The sequence below is a fragment of the Bacillus rossius genome, chromosome 3, assembly GCF_032445375.1.
Source record: "Bacillus rossius redtenbacheri isolate Brsri chromosome 3, Brsri_v3, whole genome shotgun sequence".
In the NCBI taxonomy this organism is placed as follows: domain Eukaryota; kingdom Metazoa; phylum Arthropoda; class Insecta; order Phasmatodea; family Bacillidae; genus Bacillus; species Bacillus rossius.
In genome coordinates, this window is record NC_086332.1 from 107,601,628 (window position 1) to 107,622,544 (window position 20,917).

Genomic DNA, 20,917 nt, shown 5'->3' on the forward strand with positions numbered 1-20,917 from the left:
ACAAGATCAACGCGACGCCCGTAGCTCCCGTCAGGTACCCCCCGGGCCTTTCACAGAGGTCGGGTGACGGCAAACTTAACAATATTTCGCTAAAGGGCTTTAATTAATTTGCAAGTCATATTTTTCGAGAAGAATTTACATGTCGTTAGGACAAAAAAAATCTGATTTGGCTTTTTCGATAAACTATAACATTTTTGTGTGTTAATACTTCTGAAAAAATGTTTGAACTGCATGTATATTGCAAAAATTATTTTCAAATGTAATTGTTTCATGATCCAGAAGAAAATGTTCATCTGGAAAAAGTACAGAGGAAGAAATATTTTTACGAGAAAAGAGGAAGCTGCAACTGGAATTCACGTAGATGCAGGTATACAAGACTAAGGGCCGATATTATGACCTCCGGCTTAATCTTTAGGTTAGGTAGCCTTCAGGTTAGGCTAGCCTCCGGTTAACGAACGAGGGGTGAATTATGACCCAAACTTAGCTTGCGGTTGGCTAACTGGAACCTGACGAAGCGTTTGGTGTAATAATGGGTGTGTTGGTAATGAAATAAACCAGAATTTTGTAACTTTTGTTGCAAGACAGTTTTTTTTCTGGTAGAATGTTAGTCAGCTGTTTGTTAGTATTGTGATTCGGAATGTTTACAGCTGCAGTAAAGAAATATGCCGCGAACTTTATCTTGCAACAGATATAATTAAATTAACCAAAAACTACTTTGACGTCAAACATGCTTTATATTAAATCATAAAATTACAATTTACGATTCAAACCGTGCGTTTTCAACTTTACTCTTGTATTGAAACTTATGATTTTGTTAGGTTATATTATATTAAGCCAAAACTAACGAAGTAATTCTATACCAACAAATAAATAGGGATGACATTTTTGCTAGAGAACACTTATTTCTTTCATAACTTTCTTTCATAATCAAATAATATAGACCCCGTTTCGGGAAAATACTTGTAGATTTTCATTTCACTGGTGTAGGTTTCATTTTTGTATTAATAGTATCGTATCATGTATCAAAATTAGTCCGATCCTGATGGAATTAGTTTGTGGTATAGAATGCTTGCTGTTTTATTTAGTATGTCGAGAGATCCTAGATATATACACTGGGGAAATAATTATGATTGTAAAATGTATACGAAAGAAATACATTTTTACAAGACCTGACATAATTTGTTTGCATCGTGATATGTTAGGTATTTTGTGTTATGTACAGGATATTTCAACATTCTAAATTAAAACAGCAAGTATAATGTAAAACAAGACCAACATATAAAGGGTCATGCCGATATGATCAAGGGATGAACTTGGATATGGTAAACAGAATAATTCCAGTGCTGTTTTCGTTTTGCACTTGCGTGGCAGGTAGATAATAAGTACCTAATGGTTTGTAAGATAGGGAAGAGATAATTGGGTAACATTTATTTTCACATTCAATTGTATTCATTGAATTAGAACCACGTCTGAAGTCGTATGAAGCGCATTTCATTCCCTGCATATGTCCACTGTATTACGAATAAAAATTTATAGGTTAAATAATTATAAAGTTAAGTATTACTCGCATAGAAAGTTTTTCAGTCCGGGATATGTACGCAGCGATTGGCCAGTTGGGTCAGCCAATCACAGAGCAGCCTGTGCACCAGGATTGAAATTGGCATTTTATATTTGCGATAAAATTCCGGGTCATGGTCCCCGAGAGAAGAAATATACACATTTACACTCAAGTGACAATTATCATAGAATTTATGTGCAGTCCTGACATAATAATCTTTCAGAAGTTCGAGTTTAAGCTCCCTGTGCATAGCCCTGACGGGGCAGTACACATGCGAGTCTGTCGCGATACGAATGCACTTGTTCTGTATTCGCTGCAACTTTATATAGTGACTCTCAGCTGCTGTTGCCCACACTGGTGCCGCATATGTTATAATGGGTTTAATGAACGCTTTATATATTATGAAGCCATTTTTTACTGAGCTCCCTAGTCTCCGGTTCATGACTGGATGGAGTGTCATGAGTCGTGCGAAGGCTGCCTTTCTTTTTAGCTCTATATTATCGCGCCACAATAGTTTTCTATCCATATGTACTCCTAGATATTTAACTACATTTTTATGTGGTATTACAACATCGAAAAGTGTTATGCGTGGTCTATTTTCTAGTTCTGCTAGATCTTTACGCGCGAATATTATGGCTTCTGACTTTGTCGGATTTCCTTTAATTCGCCATTTTGTGCACCAATTTTCAAATAGGTTTAATGCGGTCTGCATCCTTTCTGCTGCCAAATTTAAGTTTTTTGACCTACTAGACAGAACCATGTCGTCTGCATATAATCCAAATTGTATATATCTATGTTCGAAACTTTCTCGTCCCATAGGCTACTCCTCTATAGTGCTATTTCATCGGAAATTACTTTTTGTAACTCATTAATGCGCCATTTAATATCCCGTTGCCAACGCCTACTAAACTTAAGCCTTAATCTTTTTTTCTGCGATTTTAAATCTCTAATATACGCCGGCAGTTCGTCCTGCTTAAAATTAACCTCCTTTTCTGGAATGCACGAGTTCATTGCAAGCTGAATTTGTTCTGTAAGTTCAATTACTGCTGAATCTATATTTTCTTTAGTTTTTAAGTTAGCAGCATCGGCTGCAGGTAAATTGTCAATTAATCTTGCCTGAAAACCTCTCCAGTCTGCTTTTTTGTAGTCTTTAACTTTTCTCGGCGGATTGATCACAGTACTCGCGTCATTGAATATTAAGTGGACTGGAAAGTGATCAAATGACATTTCATGAACGACTTTGAGTTCAAATCGTGTGTGAACTCTCTTGTTTAGGACAATATCTAATAAATCTGGGGTTTGCCTTGTTGCTCCATTGTCGTGAGTTGGCTCTGAAAGAGCATATATTTAGTAATTTTTAGTAGACTCGTGCCTTCATAACACAAAGCCGTTTGCCGTGTTACGTCGACAGTTACAGTCTGTATGCTTGGCGTTAATATCGCCTGCTGCTAGAAACGCTGGTACCGATTGATGTAAATTATCTAGATAATTTTCTGTTAGTGTCCTGCCCGGTTTAGCATACATAGAAATAAGGACTATTTGTTGATTATGAATTTTTAAATTTATGGCTATTGCTTCGAGTTCATTAAATGCAGGCAGGTGAAATTCTGAATTCTGAATGCTTCTGTGGACTACTAAGGCAACACCTCCACTTCTAGTATCGCGGTCGCGCCTGCATACAATATAGTTTGATATCATGAGGCGATGGGTTGGTATTAAGTGAGTTTCATTTATGGCCGCGATTTTAATATTGTTATTAATTAAATGATCTGTAAACTCTATTATTTTATTTCTAATTCCTCGTGCGTTCCAGTAAAGGATGGTGCTTAATCTATTGTCATCCTGGGTTATATTGATGACAGGGCCTAAATTAGGGTTGTGGGCCATTTAAGCTGGCCGCTAGGGTAGTCACAAAGCCCATAGTGGCTTGTACTTTGTGCTGAAGGGACTTAGCCGGGTCACACCAAATAGCCATTAGTTGGCACATCGACACCATTACTAGGGCCAGGTTAGGGTTTTGGGTGAAGGTTTTTGAATTTTCCACACCTTTCAAAAATTCCTTATGACTGGGCGCTGTGCTGGGCTGCAGTGGAGCAGTTGGCTGCACTGCTGTTGCCTGCTCCACCTGCATGTCGGCGGCTACGGGCTCTGCCCGCATGATTGGCTGCTGCTTAGCCTTGGGGTTGGGGGGGGGGGGGGGGGAGTGCCGTGCCGCTGGCGGTTCCTGCTGTGGGGCTGGCTGTTCCGCCGGGGTGCCCCGTGAGATTCTTTTCGGGAGCTTCTGTGGTTGGTTTTGGCCTCTAGGCTTCCACTGGTTGGCAGCGACTGGGTACTCTAGTTCATACCTGTCTGCCAACATACAGTATTGGTTGTTTTGCAGGGGGCGGTGTAGCTCGGACTTTGCCACGCCTGTCTGGGGGGCTGGGGCTGATACCCAGAAGGGCCTGCTTGTTGCGAGGCCGGAACTTGAGCTGCGGCTACAGCTCGCCTGTTGTCGCGCATTGCGGGCTTAGATTGCAGCTCTCGCTCCTTCCTTTCCTGTTGCGGGAGGTGATGCCAGTTCTCGCATTTGTACGCTTGCCACCCTTTATAGTTTGCGCAGTGCGGACCTCGGCACTGCGCGCATCTCGCCTTGTCCCTGATTCTTCCCTGCGTACAAGTTTCCGTACGGTGGCTCTTGCTACACCAGCGAAATACTGGGGCGGCTCTGAAGCCCTTACCAGGGTGTCCAAATCTCTGGCAATTACCACACTGTAGGGGGCCTTTCGGGTGTCTGTAGTCCTCTACTCTAATGTTGAGGCCTGCAAAGAATTTTATGGCATAAATTTTTTCTGGGTTTATGGCCTGCGGGAGCTCCACCACCAATTTGTTTATGGGCAGCCTTGTTTGTCTGTTGGTCAGAAACCAAAAGTTTTGCACTAGGAATCCCATTCTCTGGAACTTCCACTATAGGTATTCCTTGTCCATACTGCTGTGGGCGCGGCATAAAACGAATTTGTTTGGGATCTAATCGCTCTGCAACAAAACACATTCCTGCCCTAGCATTTGGAGCGAGCTGACCTGTCCCTCCGTCTACCATGCCTCGAAGAACAAACTTCCAAGATCGCTACAAGAGCGGAATCGCCTCCAATTTCAAGGGCCCAGTTTTCGCCGTGGAGCTGCACTCAACGAGCGGCATCCCGGCGGACCTAGGCGAGCAGCTAGCAAATGTTGCATCGCTGCGTGAGGTTGCCTTCCGCCCCTGCCGGGAGGACAGGAACAGGGCAAAAATCATGTGGTGTTCGCAAGAGATGCTCGACCTAGAAAACTTCGTGCAACACCATCTGCAGCCCCCGCTGCAAATCGTGGAGCCTGCGGTCCGCATTTATCAGTGTCCCGCGAAGTACATGCCTTGGGCTACTTACCAGGCTGTGCTGGCGGTCGAGATGGACACTGCGGGACTCGCACCCATCAACATACGCGCCTCAACAACACCGCCCCAGAAGAAAATTGCCTCGACGCAGACTGAGCCAGCTCAGCCTGCCCCAGAGCTGCATACCAGCAGCTGACAAACCAGCCTGGCATCGCAGCTGCGCTGGCACACAGCGACTCAGACTATCACCCCAGCGAAACGCCTGCAAGCAGCCACTCAAGCAGCTGTTTTAACAGCTGAGAAGAGCACAACAGCAGCTCTTCTCGTGGCTCAGGAGTTCTCTCCACTGCTGCCGCTACCGGTGGCTTCTGCAGCGACACAGACCGCCCCCAAGGCGGCCTCAGCTGCTGAGAAATCGGCGCGGCAGCCCTCTAAGGAGCAGCACAGACAGCGCCCGACAGAATACCGCGCGCCCTGGCACTTTGTCGTCCTCAGGGGCGGCAGAGGGGGCGGGGTGCCTGAAGCAGAAGTTGACGCAGCCTTGCGCTCGCCGGCCACACGCCGACCAGGTGCTGGCGCGTCTGCAGCAGGGCAATAGGGCGCCTCACCTGCCTCTACAGAGTGGCCTTCGCCACTGTTCAGGAGGCCACTCGCCTGCTGGAGCCCGTCCTCACCATCAGAGGCGCCCACTACGCAGCAGAGGCTGCACATGCCAAGCCACAACTCCCCAGGGCCTGGGGCCACGACGAGCTGCAACCAATCCCTCGCGGCGCAGTGCTGTAGTTGGCAGAAATGCTAACTGCGGTGCTGAGCCATCATAGGTACACCATGAGCCAGCCGTGGGCAGAGGGGACTCGTCCCCTCCGCCGGCCTAGCCCTTTCTCCCGTTAAAGGGAGGGTGTCAGCAGCCCACGGTCTCAGGAATCTCGCCACACAGACAACACACTTAGAAATACACAGTAAATTAGTCCAGCCATTGCCCACAAGCACAAATAATTAAATCATCACGCTTTTCAAACAACAAATAATAATCAAAACAAACTGAGCAGCTAAGGCCAACTGCTCAGCTTAAATTAATATTCACCCCCCCCCCTTCCCCCTTTAAATTTAAACTTAAAGGGAGGGCTGGACAACACGACGAGTTTAAAGTAGAGTGAACACACAAAATTAAATTAGATTATTCCAGGCCATTTGCAATACACACAGCTTCGCAGCTTATTCAGAAAACCATTTTAAAAAAGCCAAAACATAATACACATAGGTCAATACAAGAGGTTATGGGTGGCAGATCGCAACCTGGTACTCCTAAAGGGTCGCGGGGTTCGATGCCAAGTAGTGGCATTCGGGCCCCACGGCCCACACGGGCGATGATGAAATCCCCTGGTCAGTCAGGCGAAAGTCTGCTGGGGGGGTTGCTTCATTAAGCAACTGATCTGAGCCCCTTAGCCCCTACTCAATCTAGGCATGATGTAAAGGTCCAGTGGACCAGGTACTCCAAATCAAACTGCAAAGGGTCTCTGGGCGGCACACTACACGAGAGATGGCACAGGACTAAGCAAACAAGTAAAAAAAAAGCCCCTACTAAGTCGCACCTGTGTTTTCATACCATGTACGTCTCTGCTTGAGGACGGGAGCAGATAGCGGTTCCCTAAACGTCGCTTGTTTCTGTTTTAGAAAACTATTGTGCTTGTTTCGTCTTTTCGTTTTGTCGTGTTTTTGTCTCGTTTCAACTGTTGTGTTAAAATTTTTTTGGGTTCAATTTTTTTTGTGCTGTCATAATTTGTGTTTTTTTTTTCGATCTCTTCTTTTTTTTTTGTAAAACTATTATGTTTGTTTAGTCTTTTCGTTTTGCTGTGTTTTTGTCTCGTTTCAACTGTTAATCTGAATTTTTTTGGGTTCAATAATTTTGTGCTGTCATCATTTGTGGGGTTTTTTCGTTCTGTTAGTCCATTTTCTTTGTTTTTCTTTGTTTGTTGACCATATACCTGTTATGGAATATTATATGGTGTTTATATCCTGTTGACAACAGCAATTTTTTTGCTTAATTTGTGTTTTTGTCTTTTGTGTTTTTTTGTAATTTTCTTCTACAGACATACATGTGCTTTAGCAATGGCGTATGTCCAAAAGCTTACATCAAGTCACGTGCAGTAATGTAGGTTTCATTATCCCATTCATCAGGAATGTCAGTTATGTTTTCGAAAAGGCTTAACAGATCTGATTTGTTTTCAAAAATCGTATTAACTAAGCGGGAATTATAATTCCACCTTGTAGGACATACTTTGGGAAATCGTTTGCTCACAAATTTGTCTAATGCCTGTGTTCGTTTGGTAGAATGAGAGAAGAATGAGGCAAACTAACTTAATGTTTTAAAAAATATCTTACAATCAGTATTGTTGTTGAGTGATTGCGAAAGCACAAGATTGAGTCTATGCGCATAACAATGTATGAATATAGCATTAACATATTTTTCTCTCACTAATTTTTGTAGCCCATTCTAATAACCAGCCATAACAGCAGCTTCATCGTATGTTTGAGATACCAATTTTTCGCCACAGTTATACTCATCTACTAACTTAAAAACGTGCTCTGCGTGTGCTTTTGCTGATCTGTTAGAACTAACGTTTGTAAAACCGAGGAATCTCTCTTCGATGTTACCTTCGTTCGTTACATACCGCAGTACAGATGCAACCTGCGACATGTTGGCAACATCAGTCGTTTCGTCAAGGATTAGTGCAACAAAAAGAGTCTGACTAACTTGTGTTTTAATTTCCATTACAATCGCTTCGGCAATACTTTCTATTACATAATTTTGTATGTTACTAGACAAACCTGTGAAAACATTAGAAGTTTCCAAATGTGAGGCTAATACTGAGTCGTAACTGCTTAACAATTTCACTAATTCAATGTAATGACTGCAGTTTGAGGAACATTCTTTTTCATCGTGACCTCGGAACACAAGCTTTTGTCGCCAGAGAAACATAGTGACATCAACCAAAGGTTTCAAAACTTCTCTGTTTCGGTCCACAGCCTCATTGTGTTTTTTTGACATCAGCGCGGAGTTGTTCGTTTGGCCACTTTTGAATTTGAAGAAACTCTTCACCAAAAACTTGGGACGTAATGAAGTATTATAAAGTATGTATTCTTACCACAGTAAATCTGCTTTCAGGCTGTCAGGCGAGTTATTTTACGCAATGCGAAGCACACAATTTCTCTAGAGAATACGCCATGCGGCACACGATGGAACCAGCCTTCTGGCTTGGTTCCCCGGGTCGGCAGCCTAAGCCGAGTGCTCACGGAATCACCCGAAGGCGAAGGTGGAGAGATCCGATAAGGAGTCGGCCACCAATGAAGGCGCAGAAAGCAATGGAACCCCCATCGAAGAGGAGGGGGGGAGAGAAAGAGAGGCGCGAGTGAGATAAAGCGATAGCTGAAGAGGTTCTACGCGCGGACGCACCTACACAAAGTGTTCGGGCGAGCTGGTCAAAAAATACAAGTTGAATTATTTACGATAGAAGACAAGTGGTAATATATTTATTTTATTTATTTGTCAGCAGTAGGCAACCAATGGTTCCTTTGGTTCCATGGAATATTCGCCCCTAATAATGACGCCCCTCGGCTTTATGCCCCTGATTTCCCGTTCATGTAATTGTCCAGTTATGCCCGTACTGCTCTCGTCGGAGAGGTGTGGGTCCAGGCCGACGTGGCCGGGACCGGGAAATGCGAGACCTGGAGGGAGTGTGAGGTGGAGAGGAATGTTGGTAGGCTGTCGCAAGGAGAACACGGCTTTGACGATTTCACGAGCCTATTTTTATTAACGTCTTAAAGCCTGCCGCAGCCTGGCGGAACCGTCGCGGAACAAGCGTCCTACCCGCGGCGACCCGGACTCCCTGAAGACCGTACTGTTCGCGAATACGTTTCAACACGAATCGAAAAGTTCTCAATGCAAAACTGACCCCATTAGAGATGACACGGTGACGAAGCGCTGTACGTACGCAGCCCGTTACGTAATGTCCCTTAAGGCGGCGAAGGTTCAGAAACCTTTAATAACACGTTCGCGCTCCAGAAACTCTCAGCTGGACACGTCTCCCGAAAAACTCGTAAATCAAGCACGTTGATGGTTCGCGGAGGCAGCTCAGCTGCCGCGGAAATCTGTGAACTGAACGAACGACTAGCCACGAGCGCAAGGTACGCGCCTCGCGGAGCGGCGTACCAGTCTGTCTCCGCTCGAGACCAGGACACGACTGACTCTGACTCTCCCCGCCCGCCCGCGGGCCGCGGGGAGGGGAGGGGAAATCGGCCGGCGTGGGAGAGGTCCCGTCCCGCGGCGCGCCAGGCTGTGGTTACATATTAACACGGCGAAACCCTTCAGAAAAAGTTACAAAATTATTGATACAACTTAAACGAGACATTAATCAACAGCGAATTTACACAAGAATTAATAAATAAATTAAGTTATTTACATACTTTTAAGACCCGTGATCGTTTGAAAATATATACACACAGAATTACAATTACACAGAGAAAACCTCACTGGCATGCTAGGGCGCACGCGGGTGCGTCCCTGGCCGTCGCACTTCACCGATGTAGCACTGGGGAAACACACTACCTCAGGCCCCCGTCGGTGGCCAGGTACGGCCTCTGAACCCGGGAGGCACGACGTCTGTCGTCAATATATATATATATATATATATATATATATATTGACACCCTCGCCCTGCAGTCCCTAAGTCCCTGTAGCGAATTGTCCTGAAACTCGCCCTGATTTGCCCATGTAGCTCCAGTTGGAGAGATGGTGGAGTTCAGGCCAACGTGGCCGGGACTGGAAAACGTGGGACCGGGAGGGAAACTTGTAGAGGTTAGAGGTTAAGATGAGGGTTGAAAGTAGAAGAAGTTGCTGTCCGTTTTCACGAGCTTGTTTATTCCGCCGAAGCCTTATCGCAGCCTGGCCGACCCGTTGCAGGACGAACGTTCTCCCTCGCCGCGACCCAGACTCCCGGAAATACACTGGTAGCAACTTTTACGCGACGGATATTACTACGGGGACAGTCCCGTGACGAACTTGCTGGTTGCGAGAATTGAGCAGTGGAATGCGCGCGTCTCGAGCAGAGCGAATTACAAAATAATGAAGACGCGATCTTGTTGACGAGATTTATCACTGGTAAGCCTGTCACAGCCTAGACGACCACATCGAGTGATGGATGTTACATCCACGCTGCGACCCGGACTCTGTAACGTGCTACTTCTCGCGGAGCTGAGCAGGTCTGCCCCGTGCAGCAGCCAGATAGCAACTGATAACTCCGCCGCCCGCCCACGCGCACCGATATGCGCTGGCTGCAGAGTAGGGGAAGGACAAGTGAGCCGGCATGGGCAAGACGCGACTCGCGTGACGGGCTAGGCTAGCGGTTCTACATGTTAACATAGGCACTTAAAATGATAAACATAAATATTTAAATGCAAATTTTAAAAAGTTAAGATAACATTATAAATTATTATACTAAAATGTTGATGCCACTCCCGCTGCCAGTTTAAGTTTTTTTGTTATTATTAATTTGAAAATGATCTCAGGGGGCAAAAACGGGGATTCGGCCTCGTGGCTGCAGGCAGGAGCGTGTCGCGGTTTGAAAACTACCCGAGATGTTCAGACCACCCAGGATGCCTTATAAATAAATGGTAATCTGATTGACACGACACTGCACTTTATTGAAACCCGTTTCACACGCTTGTCCAAGGACTGGCCGCGTCTGTAGTCTGAGCGTCGCTGCATGAGAGTCTCTATACGTAGACGATGCGCGCGACCAGGATAGATGGCAAAACGGTATGTGCGGACTTATACTGTCGCCGTTATCGACAAGAAGGATGCGGCAAATAATCGCGGAGCTACTATGCTGCAACGGCTTATGCAGTCAATGACGTTAACATGTAGAACAGCACATACAATGGAATGTTCTATAGATATTTGCAATCTAACCTGTTACAAAATGTCAGTGTCTCGAAATGTACGTAGGCCCGGCTAGATGAGAACATAAAAGTCACAGTCACTTATTAAAGCTTAAAACGGATATTACATGGTTAGATTGCAAGATAGATGTGACACAGTTAAATAAGATAAATCTTAAATACGTATATCAAATAGTTAAGACTCGACACACGAGGCTGGCTAGGTGCCTATGACAATAATGATTAATTGGCTTCAAAGCCTGAAAACTTCGTAAGACTCATTTACGCTGTCTGTATGCTCAGGACATGAAAATTACGTAGTTAATTGAAATCTCCCTGTTGGGAATAAAAGCATTAAGTTATGAGTCGCACGAAATGACGTACGACTGAGTGGGGTCGGGCGCTGAGCTGAAAAAAGGATTTAATAAGGTTACACTATTGCGATGACTTGGACGTGGCGCGAAAACTGTAGGCTCTGCGTTCGCCGAGCAACCGACCCCTGTGAGCCCCCGACGGCAATTGAGAGCGAGGGCGCCGCGCGACCTCGCGCCAAGACACGTGAAGCTCGGGAAAACAGCTCCGACCAGTTTTGGACTTAAATGACATATTTGACAATCCATTATTATTTAACAATTGTACATAATTTTTACTTGAATTAATTATCTTTTAATTGTTATTAATTTGTTTATTTTTGTTTTATAAGAATAATTACTGATTTAATTTAGCGCATTGCCACACCCGGCCGGGTGCTGTCGTCGCCTTGGTGTTCGTCGCGGTGCACTTTCACTCACTCGGCGGACATCACGCTCGAGCATGTTCGATGCACTTAAGAGTAAGTGTTGTTGTGACATAACGGCCTGTGCGAACCAGAGGGAGCACCGGCAGTTGGCGTCAACATAAACACAAGTTAAGAACTATGACAACATTACAAATCATAACATAGATGCTCGTGAATATTTACAACAGGAAATACACTGACACGATAATTATAAGATTGAAGAAAGTACGTATTCGTTTATGGATGTTCCAGGGCGCAAGCGAGTGTAAATGGCTTTGTAGCACATGTTTCCCTTGGTTTATTTTAATTTAGATAAATCACGGATAGTTGGTACTTTCTTTTCTTGTTCTTATTACATGACTATGTTAAGGTTGGGCATATCTGGCCCGGATATGAGCTAGTGTACATTTTCTTATCCGTGATGTCATATGTGGCCGAGATGTACTTTTTTCATGTGGGTACATAGTGTGAGTAATGATTTCATAACATTGAAACATAATCAGTTGTTACCTAACCTAAGGTAAACCTAATCAAACATAACTGTAACCTAATAAACCTTATCTCAAGGTAATCTAACCTTATCATACTTAACAAATGAGGGTAAATGTTCCGTATTGCGTATCCAGGTGTATCCAGATATCCTTTGATCCTGATGGCATGATCCTGATGGCATGATCCTGATGGTGTGATCCTGTACAACTGAACCTGTGGTACATGATGCTTTTTTTTTTTAGCAGTGGGGATGAGCGTAGCGCCGACGCATTTTACAGCGCGAAAGCTGATATAAAAAATAAACTATTTGTAAGATAAATTACATCAGGTTTTGCGCTACGCCTCAGTGCTACGTGTCTCTCCCACTGCTAAAAAAAAATAAGCATCATGTACCACAGGGTCAGCTGTACAAGACCGTGCCATCAGAATTGTACCATCAGGACCACAGGGTAAACTTGGATACGCAATACGGAACTTTCACCCAAATGAGATTAAGTTAGTTTTCAAGACTTTTGCACGAGAAGCTATTCCTGATTTTTACTATATAATTTGAATTTAATGCAACAGGTTGACTACCTACTATCCTAGAACTAGGCCTAATACTTTCCATGCGTTACTCACTTAGGTACGTACCAAAAGAAAGGAATCATTAGTGTGACGCCAACCGCCGGTGCTCCCTCTGGTCCGCAAAGGTCGTTATGCCACAACAACACTTGACCCTAAGTGCATCGAACACGCCCGAGCGTGAGTGTATGAAAGTGCGCCGCGACGAACACCTAAGCGACGTCAGCGCCCGGCCGGGTGTGGCAATGCGACTAACTAATTATGTATAATTATTTGTCAAATTAAAACAACTAAATTAATAACAATTTAAAAGAAGATTCATGTAAGGGAAATTATGTCTAATTGTTTTATAAGCATATATTTTGTAACTTGTCTTTAAGTCCAAAACTGGCCGGGTCGGTTTTCCCGCGTTTCACGTGGTTAGGCGCGAGGCTGCAGGGCGGTCTCGCGCTCAGTTACCGTTTGGAGCTCGAAGGGGTCGGGCGCTCCGCGATCGTCGGGTCATCAACTCTAGCATCTCTTCATCATTTCAGCAATAGTGTAAGTTTTCGGAAACCTTTTAATTAACTCGGCGCCGACCCCAACCCAGTCGCAAGATATTTCGTGCGGCTCTTAATTAATTTAAATTCTTCCCACCAGGGAACTTTACTTTTTATACGTAAATCCATGTCCAGTTTAAGGACCGCGTAGTAGTGGTACGCAGTTTTCGGCTGATTAGCCAATTAATCGTTATCGTCGTAGATCCTCCGTATTAAGTGTTGAGAATAGCACTGACTAACTTTCGTCTTGTAACTTTCTCCGTTTTATAGTGCAAAGTGTAACGTGTATTTTATGTGACTAACTTTTATGTGTACGGAACTTTTACGTGTACGTCTTCAGTCGGCGTGCCCACGTAATTTCAGAGACGTTAATTTTCGTAGCAGGTTAGACTGCAAACTATCCCGAACATAGGATCTTTTCCACGTATTTACGTGCCAGCCTAAGTTGTGGCAACAGCCATTCATGTACATGCTGAACCTTTCGTAGGGACGAGAAGCCACTGTTTTAGCTTTTTGATATAACTTTGCAATCTATCCTGGTCGCGCGAACCGTCACGTATAGAGATACGCGTGTCATAGCGGTCCGACAACGGACGCGGCCAGTCTCGGGACGTATGAGTGTATCGATACTGAATAAAGTGCAGTGTCCTGTAAGCCGTTTTCCATTCATTTACAAGGCGTCCTGGGTGGCCTAAACAGCCCAGGTAATTTCTGAACATTTTTTCAAACTCCGAGACGCGCTCCTGCCTGCAGCCACGAGGCCGAACCCCCGTAAAACCCCTGAGATATTTCACATTATTAATAATTAAATAAAAGCTAAAAACAGGCAGCAGGAGTGGCGTCAAGTGTACACGTCATTTGTGTATTTTTTTTAAAAATAATTCTGGAGGATCAAATGCAACAAATTTGATATAGGTCTTCTCACTATTTTTTCTTGTATGCAGATATGGTCATGGATTGTGTGCTGTATAACCTCTGATTTCACGCAAATGAAATATTTCGTAAGTTGCCTATGCAAAAACGCTATCACACACGGACAAATAGGCTCGTCACTTAATTAAACACTTTGACGCCGACCGCCAATGCTCCTCTGTCGCATAGACCGCTATGCCTCATCAACGTCTCGCAAAAGCGTGTGCACCGAACGCGCCCGTGCGCGCAGCAAAGTGCAGTTCGTGCAACGAGGCGAACGCCATACGAGTGCTACACCGGCGCAAGGATCCGGCCGGGTGTGGCATATCCTTCCGCCGCACTACAACAAATTGTTATAATTATGTTTTTCCACAGGATTTTATTAAACATTATTTTTTATTAATTAATAATTAAGTCTTTGCAAAATCATGTTTCAATGTGCGATTTGTCCCGAACCTGGCCGGTTCAGTTTCCCGCGAAATTCACACGTTTCCGCGGGAGGGCTGGCGGGGGAGGGGGGTCGCGCGCGGCGACACCGCTAGTGTCCTTCGAGAGCTCAACCAGGCCGGCAGCCTGCGCGCAACGCGGAACCTTCAACCTTTGCATTCACCGACATGTAGTTTTCCATAGTGTAATTTCTTTTCAACCTTTTGTACAGTTCCGCGGTCGGCCTAAATTTACCATGAGGTACTTAACTTAATTCAATCAGTGCTCCGAGATGAGTGTTTACGTCATACGTAAGTACTGTGGGGAGAGTATGTGTTTTTACGTCGGCGCTTCACGCCCAACCTAGCCTACAGGCTACTTAGTTTTGGCCCGCACGGGGCAGCCAGCAGGCGACACCTGCCATCCAACTTAATAACGACTCAGTCCCTGGGACACACCTAGACACCACGTAGAGTCGCCGGAGACACGGGCCTACGTGTTGCTAGCCCAGTTTATCAAGTGTAATGTGTTAGCGGAATAGTTGTTCGCCTAAGTGTAATTCGTCATGTCAGGGCTTATGTATCACCGTCGTACTGCAGTGCGCCACCAAACTTAATAACGATTCAGTCCCTGGGACACACCTAGTCACCATGTAGAGTCGCCGGAGACACGGGCCTACGTGTTGCTAGCCCAGTTTATCCAGAGCTAGGTATTAGTGTAGTGTATTGTGCTTCAAAATATCGTGTGCCATGTCAGAGTGTCTTTTGTAACTTTCGCGTCACGTATACGAGTCTGCCCCTCACGCGCATAAGAATCGTGAGCCGCCACTGAGGAAGTGAGCTGCGCGTGTGACTAGTCGCGTCGGGCAAACCGTTACGGCCAGAACGGGCAGCACCATGTATTGGGCTGTGCTGTATTAAATTCACCAACTATCTGAAGAGGTTTTGTGTTATTATTCAGGCGTCCCGAGTGGCCTCAACAGCTCGGGGGGCCCTACTGCGTTGACCCCTACCTCTAGCCACAAGGCCGAACCTTCCCTGAGATCACGAACTGAACAAAATCACGTCTAAATACTCAGAGGTAGCGGGGACGGCGTCAACACTCTAACACAAAAAAAATCACTGTATCATAATACTTCACCACTAGCCAATATATGCATCAATCGTAACTGAATGCATTTGTTACGTTTGGTCTACGCATTAAACCTTAATGGCAAATTGCTTATAATTATGTGTCGAGTAGAAATTTTACGGAATAATGATCCATACTTCAGGAAAACGTAGCATTCAACATTTGTTTATGAGCAGCGCACACGCCACAAACATGGCGGCCAACTTTTTGACTGGCTGCTGTCGAGTTCGCCAAGATCAAAGAGACCGCGCCTCTATTTCGTCTCTGGTTCACTTATATACTCTGTTCCTATATTATCTTGAAATTGCTGTGTTTTGGTTTTATGCTCTACACCTATGACTCTACGATGCGTTGAATTTGCGTTGTTTATTGTTTAATTTATGAATTTGCTTTTGTTTTTTTTAAGGCTTTTAACGTCGATTTATTGAACGTTATATGAACAATTTGATGTCACATTTTTCTTGTACGGTGAACGCATTTGTTTAATACGTAGGAGAAAAACTAATAATAATTTAATATGATCCAAAGTTATTTAAATATATGTTTAATGTGATGAAAACCGGCTGTGAAAATGTGTTGATAAAGATTGTTGTAACTTTAATCAATTTAAATGATGCCTACTGGCACTGAATATTTGCCGTTATATCATAAAAATAAAGGTTTTGCGGTTCGGCTACCCTTTGGTAAATTAGCTTGGGTAACAGTTTCGCTTCCGCTGCTTAGTTTCATTTTTTGTGTTTTATGGTCTATTCTTTTTAATTTTGAAAGAGCGACGTATACTCATTGTGAAGTAAGTTCTGATATATATATATATATTTTTTTGTTTAACAAATAAGAATTTTTTTTATACGTAAATGTTTGGTAGTATGTTTTGGTTATATATATACTTATAAACACTGCTGCTCTATTGTGGTACCGTCAGTTGGGGTGAAGTTGACCATTTTTATGAAATTTGTTTTGTTGGCCTGACACAATCCAGGCAATGAAGATAAAAAATAATGTGGTTATGTTTTAAAATCTAGGAGAGTTTCTCTTAAAAGAAGTGATTTTGGGACTGAAATTACAATTTTAGACAGAAATTTAGAAACAAATAAAAACCAAGAACTATTTGTTATGATTAATAATGTTGCTAATACTTTATTGCTGCCGGGTATAATAAAAAAATAATTGCAAATAAAATTGCTATGTTTGCTGATTTGAGAGGATAGAAGAGTAAGTAAATAATAAAAATTGCCAAATAAATAAACATTTCTAAGGTAAACTAATTTTATTGAAACTGTGCAGTTTATTTAGCATTTTGGGGTGAAGATGACCACATGGTCATGTTCACCCCAATGTATAGTAATTTATGTTGAGAAGTGTCTAATTCAGAAAACAGTTCTGCCTCCTTATAAACTAAACAAACGAGGCCATTATGTGTTCCAAGAAAAAGTGATAGCAGAATGAACTAGAATGGAAATGCAGTTCAATGTTTACTAACATATAGTTTCAATTGTTATTTCCAGTAGCTTACCTGTCGTTGTTTGGTCTATTTTTTCTATTATTGTAAGGTTTACTTCACATATCAGTTAAATGTTTTATTATACTAATAAAAATATATTTTTTGGTTATTGGCTGTTTTCATAACTTGTAGGTTCCTCTATTTTAGGAAATAACCATCAGTCATATTCTGGAATAGCCTAAATGATAATGTTTGTAAAATATCAATTCAATTATTTTCCAGTTTTGCTCACAAGTAGTTTAAGTGAAGTCACATTAACTATTGATAGGTGGGTAAATAAATCTGTTCACTTGAGTTTTCATTATTGGCAGTCTAAATAAATAACACTTTATTTTGTTCTAAATTGTTTATATATTTTTTATTAAAGAGTAAAAATTCAAAATAAGATTTTTTTTCTCAAAATATTTTTTTTTGGTGTTTCTCTTACATATAATGTAGTCAACTTAACCCTAATACTAGCAAGGTGAAAATTACAATGAAAATAAACTTAATGGTCACATTCACCCCACTGGGGGTGAACATGACCAATTACATAAAAAAATTAAAAACATCATTAAAATATTAGTAATTTTTTCTTTCAATGACAGCATTTCAGAAAACAAGTATAGATCTATACACGTACATAGTTAGATAAATAAACATATTAAAATTTGTTAGCAAAAATTCATTATGAAGATGAAATCTGGTCACCTTCACCCCAACTGACGGTACCTTTTCAAAACTTAGTCGTGTATACAGAAATTCATGGTAACACTTCCGTATTGTGTATCCAGTTAGTATCATATTTTTGTAATTTACAGTTTCGTATCACAAACACATTGAACTTCTAACTGTATTTTAATGTTTGGTGATCATCGATCGTCGTAGCTTTTTAGAACGGAAAGAAAAAAATTGGAAAAATGGTTTTCACACACTACACACGTCCCTTAATTTACCCTGAAGGGGTGGTTTCATAATTCTTACTAGTTTGTGAAAAATAATAGTTTATAGGTAGCTTACATTACTGTCCCAGCATTGTAAATTGTGGCTTCGGGTAACGAAAAGTAAATTAAAATGGAAACTATGTTTTTCAAATACTAGAGACGTCCCTAAATGTACCCTAAAACATGGTTACTTAATTCCTTCTAGTTTGTGAAAAATAACAGTTTAGGGCCTAAAGATTATTTTACAATACACTAGGGTCTCGATAATCCGAGCTCCGATAATCCGAGTTCCCAATAATCCGAGTCAGTTTCGGGGGTTATGAGAAAGAAAAAAATATGAATTTTGCAAACACACATACACGTAGGGACGGCCAGGGCTACGTTGAGGAGGAAGGCCTGATGGGGTGAGTTGGGTAAGTGACTGTACATAGCAGGTAGCCGCCCACCCCTGCAGAAGTCGCAAGCATCTATTTTTAGAACATTGGGGGAAACCCCTTTTCTCCGTCGGCCTAGATCCTCCGCCCCCTCGTCACTTCCCCGCGTTCCCTCCAGAGGGCAATTTTTAGTTCCCATAAGTTCTTCGCCGTGAGCACATCTATGTAGTTACGTCCCAGTTCTATTACGAACCAGTATGAGTAAAAGAAAACATACTGAAATATCATTAAGTGATAAATTAGAAGCGCTGACGCGGGTTGATAAAGGTGAGCCGCTAAAAACAATTGCGCGTGATTTAGGAGTGAGTGCTGTTACTGTGGGTGACTGGAGGCGCAACAGACAGAAATTGGAGTTATGGCAAACTCAAAAAAATCTTTCTCAGGCTACAACATCCAGATCTCGTATGAAAAAAAGTGAGTATGAAAAAACAAGTGAAGCTTTGTTTTCATGGTTTTTAGCACAGCGGCAAAAAGGTGTCCCTCTTTCTGGGCCTATATTACAAGAAAAAGCGCAGTATTTTCGTAATAAATTACAAGAAGGTGAAAGCAATTTTAATGCCAGTAAAGGATGGCTGGATAAATGGAAAAAAAGATACGGTGTGCGGCAATTGCATATCACAGGAGAAAAGCTTTCAGCTGATGCTGCTGGTGCTGAAAACTATGTTCAAAAATTTCAAAGCATGATCGAAGAAGGGGGCTACACACATGATCAATTATATAACTGTGACGAGACTGGGTTAAATTTTAAAATGCTACCTGACAAGAGTCTAGCATCCAAAGACGAGATTTCCGCTCCTGGGCATAAAAATAGCAAGGAACGAATCACTGTTATGCCATGTTCCAATGCCTCTGGGACACATAAGCTTCTTCCCTTGGTGATAGGAAAATCAAAAAAACCTAGAGCTTTTAAAAATGTAAATATGAACGCACTACCCGTCGCATACAAAAATCAAAAGAACTCGTGGATGAATACGACCATTTTTAAAAATTGGTTCTTCGAGGAATTTGTTCCTTCAGTAGAAACTTTTTTAAAAGAACGACAATTACCGAGAAAAGCACTGTTGGTTATTGACAACGCTCCATCCCATCCAAACGTAGAAGAGCTTTCAAGTGATGAAATTAAAACTGTTTTCCTGCCCCCAAATGTGACTAGCCTCATTCAACCTATGGACCAAGGCGTCATTGCGACAATAAAGAAAAAGTACAGACGCATGCTTCTGACATATATTTTGCAAGAAGAAGAAATTTCATTAGTAGATATGCTAAAAACAGTTAATATAAAAGACGTTATCTATTGGTTAGTTGATGCGTGGTCAGAAATTAAACAGGAAACTATACAGAAATCCTGGTCAAAACTTATAAAACCGAGAGTTTCACAAAGTGAAGAAGAAGAAACAGTTGAAGATGACTGTGATAATATGACTCTATTGAATTTAATGGTGGCAATCCCTGGCTGCGAAATGGAATCCAGTGCTGAAGAGGTTAAGAAGTGGTTAGACAGTGATGAAATTGAAGAATTGACAGATGAGAAAATTATTGAAATGGTCAACAACCGGGATGAGGACACCGAAAAAGACGAACAAGGGGAAGAAGAAACCAACAAAAAAATTAGCCATGCAGATGGGTTTCTACGTTTAGAAAAGGCACTCGAATACGTGGAGCAGCAAGATGACGTCACGCCAAATGACGTAATGTTTTTTAAGAAGTAGAGCACACGAGCAGCTGAGAAGCGAGGAGCATTAAAAAAACAAAAACAATAATATATTATTTTAAAAAATAATAATTATGTATATATTTCTAATCTGCCTTTCAATATGTTTGTATTTTATTTTTATTAAAACATCGACATATGTATTAGAAATTGATTTTGCGTGTTTTTATTCGTATTTCCAATAATCCGAGGTTCTGATAATCCGAGTTGGCGCCGGTCCCATCCAGCTCGGATTATCGAGGTTCTAGTGTACCTGTGTTTTCAAAGTGCCACTGCCATTCATTGTTTACCTGCAATTGTGTATCTCTTTGTTTAGTACAACTGTAGCCAACTTAGGAAAATTAAAAATATGCTAATGCTTCCGTTTCATATATTGAAGTTTATGCCTGGATCCTAAAGGCTTGATCATGTGGTACATGATGCTGTTTTAATTCAGTACGTCGAAAGATCCTGTTGGTATAATCCTGTTCGCTTGTTCCTGTGGTACGTGATGCTTGCTGTTTTAATTCAGTACGTTGAAAGATCCTGTACATAAAACAATTGTCATATAGTATATAATAATGAATTATGATCATAAGTCGAATGAAAAGGTTTTTTTTTTCAACCTACAATCATAATTCTTTCTTATTTTCCAATTTCTTTTATGTGCAGGATCTTCT

General features: G+C 42.4%; 1 protein-coding gene across 1 annotated transcript in view; it reads left to right on the forward strand.

The window, feature by feature from the left end:
- The first annotated feature begins 15,926 nt into the window (after window positions 1-15,926).
- LOC134531120 (post-GPI attachment to proteins factor 2-like) overlaps window positions 15,927-20,917 on the forward strand; it is a 71,903-nt gene continuing 66,912 nt past the window's right edge. Inside the window, exon 1 of the mRNA XM_063366691.1 lies at window positions 15,927-16,479. Coding sequence (XP_063222761.1) covers window positions 16,300-16,479 — 180 coding nt within the window. The 5' untranslated portion in view covers window positions 15,927-16,299. The remainder of the gene's footprint in view (window positions 16,480-20,917) is intronic.